This window comes from Seriola dumerili, unplaced genomic scaffold, assembly GCF_002260705.1.
Source record: "Seriola dumerili isolate Sdu_G_001 unplaced genomic scaffold, Sdu_1.0 BDQW01000468.1, whole genome shotgun sequence".
Lineage (NCBI taxonomy): Eukaryota > Metazoa > Chordata > Actinopteri > Carangiformes > Carangidae > Seriola > Seriola dumerili.
The window spans coordinates 4,503,700-4,511,199 of NW_019174723.1; the positions used below are offsets into that span (position 1 = coordinate 4,503,700).

The window sequence follows — 7,500 nt, forward strand, 5'->3', positions numbered from 1 at the left end:
GGTAGAACTAAAGTGGTGGAACTAAAAATTTAACTTATTAAACTTATTAAAGTTACTCAATTGCCCATCAAAATTAGCCCCTTTAAACTAGCAGCACCGCAAACAGCTGGAAATGCTTCAAATTACACTAAAGTTTAACCAATATCACCAAAAGAAAGTATATGTAACAAGGTTGTCACTAGATTTCTACAACAGTACTTAAGAAAATAAAAGGTAATTTTTTAAAATCCCCCATATATTGCTCTACTTGTGACAATGAGAAACCAAGCGTCACTCACTCCTCTGCAGCCAATAGCGGTCAGGCATAGTGTGATGAAACCCGGCCCTGTCGACACACTCAATGGTCTGATGGCCGTAAATGATCTGGAACATCTGACAGATCAGAGAGCAGTACTCCTCTGCAGCATCCTGCACACACACACACACACACACACACACACACATGTACAGAGTCAATCATCATGCTGAATTAGTTAACACATCAATAACAGCTGTGACCTTCTCTGACATCACAGCTATGCTGACATCCAACAATGAGAGAAAGTACTTTACCTTTATTATCACATTGAATTTTCTTAATGTTGTGACCCTAATTTTTCCCCTTTAATTCACTTTGGCTGAGTGTACAGAGCAAGTTCTGTGTGAGCTGCTTCACTGCAGCTGCATTGGTTAGTACCAAGGTCAAGGGCACATACCCAATAATAAATGTAAGGATTTGCACCTGCAACCAAGCAAAACCCAGACAGCAGTCTGTTGTCGTGATGAAACATGACCGGAGTCTGTGAGCTTCATCTGAGCCAGTGGAACAATGACACACTAATGCTGCCAGTCCAAACAAATTATAGCTCTGTGGTTGAGGTTTACACACACACACACACACACACACACACACACACACACACACACACACACACACACACACACACACAAATCCAATGACTAAGCTACTCTCCTGTAAATGTGATGCAGTGGTTCAGGTTATGCAACAACACAGTCTCAGTATGTATGTGTGTGTGTGTGTGTGTGTGTGTATGCAGATGAATGAGCATCATCAGTATCGCCCTACTTTCCCCAGTTCCAAAATGATTCGATGCCAAATGATGAAAGAACTCTTTTCACCGTTTAATTCCTGTCACTGTTTCTTTCTTCAGTCTGAATATCAGACTGGACTCAATGTCCACAGTGACAAGTCATCAACTTTGAGCCAACTTTGTCCAACACTCTGATCCAAAGTGAAATACTCTATAACAATTATTGTACGATTTATTCATAAATTTGACCTATGGTCTTTGGTGCACCACCAACAGGCCAACATTTCTGTGTGTCTGAAATAGGGTAATCACCTGTCTTTTTTGAGCAACTGTCATGGAAAATTAATATTCTTTTGCGGAACACTAAGTGTCCCAGTTTTGGTGAAAATGCACTTCTAATTTAGACTTTCATCATTTCTTCCCTTCTACTGCTTTTCTGTTTTCTTCCTGGTTATTTCCTGTCTCGATAAACATATGAAAACAGGTAAAACACTACCAAATTGACCTTATTAACTAGCAACTGCTGCCCATCCACATCTATGACCACGTGTATTGGGCGACCAGATAGCCGAGTAGCCAGTTCCCACTTGGACTTCCTGTCTCTACTGTCCGATCAAATAAAGGGCTAGCAAGATATTAGTGCAAGTATTAGTGTACCTATTATTTTGTTTATTCGCTTTCTTTCCATGACTGATTTAAGCTAGCTGCTTCCAGTCTTTGTGCTAAACTAGGCTTGCAACCTGTTAACGTACAAAGGTCAGAGTGTAATTAATATTCTCATCTAACTCTCAGACAGAAAGCAGATGAGAAAGCCAAACTTTAGGACCGTGGGAGGATATATCAACGAAATGAGTAATGTCATTCCTCGGTTTGAGCTTGTGAAGTAACTTCCAGCAGATGAGGAGACCTACCCTGTTCTCTACAGCCAGGATGACCAGGTTACAGTAGGCGTCGGGGCAGGGCGTGGGCTCCAGCGGGTTGTGGTTCCTCCTCTCCCAGCTGCCGTAGCTCTTACCCCGTTCCCAGCTCCCTGTGCAGGCTTGCCGCCGCTCCCAGCTCCCACCGCTGCCTCCTCCTCCTCCTCCACCACCTCCTCCTCTCCTCTCCCAGCTCCCCCCTCCTCCACCACCTCCTCCCCCTCCTCCATGCCTCCTCTCCCAGCTCCCTCCACCGCCTCCTCCTACTCCCACCCCCCAGCTCCCGCTCATGGGCCTTGCTCTGCGATTCTCCCAGCTCCCTCCTGTTTTACGTGTTTGCTGCCTCCTCTCCCAGCTCCCTCCCACTCTCTTCCTCTCTAAACTCCCTCCTCCTCCTCTCTCTCCCCCTCCACCACTTCCACCTCCTCCTCTCTCCACGTTCTGGTTTTTGTCGTGGTTACTCCTGGACAGTGATGGCCTCCAATCGACGCCACAGATGGTGTGTCGCCGCTCCATTGTGCCCCCTGCGGGTCGCGGGTCGGCGTTGCAGCTCATGGTTTGACGTCGCCCATCGATGCCTGTTGGCTTTTTCCTGTCTAGGCTGTCGTCCCCGGCAACCACGGTGTCCACGTTCAGACCTGAGGGTTTTAAAAAATATGCTAAATTGCAGTAGCTGGTTAGCTTAGCTGATTAAACAAACAAGATATAACCTATTAATTAGCTGATGGCCTATTTATGTGCCTTCCTACAGAGCCAGACTTGCTGTTTCCCCCGTTTCCAGTCTACGCTAAGCTAGGTTAATAGCCTTCTGGCTCCAGCGCCAGTACATTATTTCCCAAAATGTCAAACTATTCCTTTAAAGTGTAAGTACTACTTGCAATATTACAATTTCTTGAAGGACCACTATAAAAACAGCACACACAAAATCCCATAATTCTTTGTGGCCAAACAAAGGATTTCCAACAGCTCCGTTCAGCTTGGATGCTGGATCATGAAGAAGGCACATGAGAAAAAAAGACGAGAAATATCATTTTAAATGATCATTCCATGTATTACAGTTTTCAATTGTAAATGTGAAAGTTGAGCCCACACTTTGTGGTGATCTTTAACATAACATTGTGATAGCTCACACAGCCAGTAGTAACCTGCCAGCATAAGCATGGTTGTAGATTTAGACACTAGCAGACCAGCACTGTACATTAGTTTTATTGGTCCTTTGAGGTCCCTGGATATACTGAAACTTGGTGGCATCAAAACTGAGAAGAAAAACTTTTATTTTAAAAAACTGCCATCATTCATTTTTATTTCCTGCTGTCAGTCATTCAGTGACTGACAGGGTCTTGTGACCAGGTGTGTGCTCACCTGTCTTGAGGATCAGCAGGTGCAGTGCGTCGTCTCTCAGGTAGGAGGCAGCAGCGATCTCGTGTGTGGGAATCCTCATTAGCAGCTTCTCATTGTCCCTCCACGTCAGCAGCAGACAGCGAGCAGACAGACTCAGGATACAGTCCTGATCCATGCTGGTCTTTAACGGCAGTACCTTCAGCTGCTACTGACAAACACACAGGGAGACTGATTATAGGTTATTGATCAATGAGTCACACAAAATAAAGAAGACTGACACTCATTAAAGAATAAATGATTATTGATGAGTCTTCCTTTTGACTTGATTGCAATGCTTATTCACTAACCTTAGCATCAAATTATATTTATTGATCATTTAGTTATAATAATATGGTGATTCCTAACTTTGCTTTTGATGAGTTACGTACAGATATGTATGTACAGATTATTGATCACCATATAAGTCTCAGAAGATTTGGCTTAAATTGGATATTGTTTACTGACAGCAACAGTTATTAGTTATAGATTTGTTTCTGACTACAGATGGCAAATGTTATTAGTTATAAACAGGTTATTGATTACTAAACCCAACAATGATTAGTTATACCAGAGATATCTTATTAATTACTAATTACAACAGTGATTGAGTATAGATAATTGATCTCAGTTATTACCTTTAAATATGTTACTGATTACTAGTTATAAATTAGATATTTATCATTAAATCTGTTTTGGATTATTTATAGATTATTGATAGAAACCCCAAAAATGATTTTTAGTAATATATGGATTACAAACCCAGGGTGGTTTTAGTTCTAGATTGGTTGTACATCACTAACCTCAAGAGTGCTTCATTATAGATACATTATTGATGACAAACCTTAGCAGTGATTAGTTATGGATAAATTATGAGTAATGAGTATTAAGTATTTAGTATTACTAACCCTGGCTGTATCCAGTAGTTGTAGCAGTTCATCTCGGCTGGAGGGATTCAGTGAAACCGACACCCAGGTCAGGTGACCAAGGAACTAAGAAGAGAGGTCAAAGGTCAAGCAACTTGAAAAGTGCTCATGAGGTTGGTTAATGATGACACAAGTATATCATATTAAATTGTCAAGTTCTACCTTGACCTCCTTCTCTACATAGTCGAAGATGAGCCTCTCAGGGTGGATGATGTAGTCGGGGGGGTAGAGGGGTACAGTGTGCAGTGGGCGGCGGTAAATGCTGCCTCGATCTACTGGCCTTCGACCAGATTTGGACCAGACCAGCCTCTTAATGGGGGAGACAAAACCCTGCGGAGAGAGAGACAAAGAGATAAACAAAAGAAGAGAGAAATTATGTGTGAGGGAGACTGAAATGTCTTGACAGCTATTGAATTGATTGCCTGGTCATTTTGTCAGATATTCATGTCCCCATCAGGAAGCATTTTAATGACTGGTGATTCTCTGACTTTTTGTCTAGTGTTATCATCAGGTCTAAATTTCACATTGTTCAGTATTTTGTTTTATAAGCAAATACCTTCAAAACTAATGACAGTCCTCTCAGCTGCAGCTGTACTTTGTGTTCAGTGCTAATTAGTGAGTGTTATTATACTAAGAAGGTAAACTAAGATGTTGAACATGTAAAATATTATATGAAACACCAGAATGTTAGCATTTCCAATGTGGGCATTTTAGCATGCTGACATTAGCCTGTGGCTCAAAGCAATGCTGTGGCTAAGGTCAGCATCAAAGACTCTTAGCTTTGTTTTATTATACCTGCACTAGATTTTCAGATAGCCCACCCGTTGAACTAATTCTTTGGTTAAAAGCAAGATACTATATATTAATGTATCACGATTGCCTCAAAAATTTCCTCTGGATCAGTATCAGTATTCACAGTCCTGAGAGGATGAATCATAATGGTTTTGGTGGTTAATAGTTTCTCTTGCATCATCATCAGGCCAAACTTTGCACTCAAGATAAACATCTCAGTGACAGTAATGTTTTTTTGTTTTTTTTTGCACATTCTTGATCTCCAGAGGATGAACCCTTTTGATTTTAATGGTTTCATTACATTTCCTCTGGCGTACCTGAAGTGGAAGTTTTTGTGCTCCACTACTTGTAATGCTCTAAGAATGACAAAATCATCAGCATGTTGTTTATTTTGTCGATCACTTTAGCATTCTGGCAGTCGGGTGGTGTTCTGGGTTTGAATTTGAACTAGAATTCATAGAGGAAAGCTAATTTTTGTGTTCATACATGCCTCAGTATATTTGTGCATGTGTATGTGTGTTAATGCAGTACATCCCTTTGGCTGTTCCAGCAGTGATTGACAAGTGAGCAGTGATCTCTGACAGCTCCCTACTGAGACTCACTGACAACACAGCACACACTGTTAGACACCCACTGACACACACACAAACGCACATTAATATACTCTGGCTCGAGGGCATAGGGAGAATGGACATTACGTGTGCACACGCTGAATAGAGAGAAGGAATTAGCTTGTTTAAGTGTCAGAAACCTGGCTTGTCTTTCTTTCAGAATAATAACAAGGACGGATCTCTATGTATCAGAATGAGGCTGACTTCTGATGAACATCTCTGTAGTCAGCTGAATTTAATTGTGAGGACAAAGACAGAGGATGGTTATAATGAGTTTTGTTCCTCTTCTAGTTCCAGTGTTTCTTTGAGGCGACAGATTGATGGAAATAATTGGATTTTGCAATGAATGTGCTTAATGTAACAACCTGCCCAGGTCAGATCAAGGTGTTATGGAGGTAATTAATTTCTTTTCTGTCCCTTTTTAAGAAATATTTTTTCTTTTCTTATGCTGTTTTATGTCTAACTAAACTAAACTAAAAATAGGAAGCCAGCTGTCTATAAGATGCGAACAATCAAATCATGAAAATAAATCAGCAGGTATTTTTGGTTGGTTTTCTTAGGCACAAATGTTGAAAGGCCTGCTCTTTCCATCAGTTCTTGTCAGCTAAGGAGTTACTAAGGATTGCTGAATGTTACTCGTGACTTTGTGTATGAGGTTCAGTCAAAATTTTCTCCTGATAATATATCATTATCTCATGACAAGATAAAAAAAAATATTTGCGAGTACGGCCTTTCTCGGATTCTGTAAAGTTCACACCATTTGTTCAAAAGAAGTATTTTGTGCCATTGACTCCTGTCTCCTCTGCTGTGGAGCAGTTTATACTCCAACAAAGGAGATCAAATAAAACTGGATTATGCAACACGGCTAATAAGCTACGATAGTCTCATCCATGTTGGACACTCTGGCTCTCCATCCCCTCAAAGGTCAGTACTGTCAAGAGACAGTTTGCTTTTGGTCAATAGTGTACATTTGCTTCTTGAGAGTTTACCTAACTTGAACTCAACTTTGGATGATGGACAATGAAATGTGACCAAATTTGCTCTGGAGAACAGCTGATCATCCACATCCAAATTACCTGAACAAAATAAAATGAGGAAATTAAGAGACAGACCAGAAGCTACTGTACCTTCTTGGATTTCTTTGGTTCATAGTCCATCGCGGCTCAGTCCACCTATGGTCCTGTAGTGGGTCAGATGAGTCCTGGTCCTGGCCACACGCTTTCCTGAATATATTTTTTGTTTCAGTTTATCCTTTGTTGTCTTTGTGTGTGTCTCTCAGTTGTTTTTTCCATGGTTCCCTCTGTGTCCCTGTCTCAATCTGTTCAAGTTATTTTAGCTTCTAACTCGGCTTCTTCATTCTTGTTCTCTCTCTTTCTACACTGATTGTTCTTTTTAGACCTCTCCTGGGGCCACACACACACACACACACACACACACATGAAGAGAGAACAGGAAACAGAGGAAGCCCACTTCCTGTCCAAGAGGAAACTCCACCAGAGACTGATAAGCTCCATTTTCTCTGCACTCATAACACATACCCATAAAATTAACCTTTAATTAAACATACCCTTTACCCCACTTAAAGTTTTTACACTTACAGAAGAACATTTTGGTTTAATCAACAACAATATCAATGTTAAATGTTCAATCAATTAATTCCCTTTCAGTACCACTACTTTCAGATGTTCATCTGCATTGACACTATTCAAATCTTTACCTGATGTGATATTTGCTGCAAACCTGTTTACAGAAGTTGAAACTTCCTTTTGGACTTCTTTTGATCCCAAAATAAATTTTGAGCTTGATGAGTTTCTACTTGTTTCGTCCTGAATTTTCCAACTAAAGG

The 7,500-nt window shown here is 40.9% G+C and overlaps 1 protein-coding gene across 1 annotated transcript in view; it reads right to left on the bottom strand.

Moving 5' to 3' along the window:
• The window catches only part of ccm2l (CCM2 like scaffolding protein), a 12,661-nt gene extending 5,659 nt beyond the window's left edge, over window positions 1-7,002 (bottom strand). The window contains exons 1-6 of the mRNA XM_022763360.1: window positions 6,782-7,002; window positions 4,414-4,581; window positions 4,234-4,317; window positions 3,311-3,494; window positions 1,943-2,586; window positions 279-408 (exon numbers count right to left, since the gene is read on the bottom strand). Of these exons, the coding sequence (XP_022619081.1) occupies window positions 279-408; window positions 1,943-2,586; window positions 3,311-3,494; window positions 4,234-4,317; window positions 4,414-4,581; window positions 6,782-6,811 (1,240 nt within the window). The 5' untranslated portion in view covers window positions 6,812-7,002. The remainder of the gene's footprint in view (window positions 1-278; window positions 409-1,942; window positions 2,587-3,310; window positions 3,495-4,233; window positions 4,318-4,413; window positions 4,582-6,781) is intronic.
• Window positions 7,003-7,500: the final 498 nt, after the last annotated feature.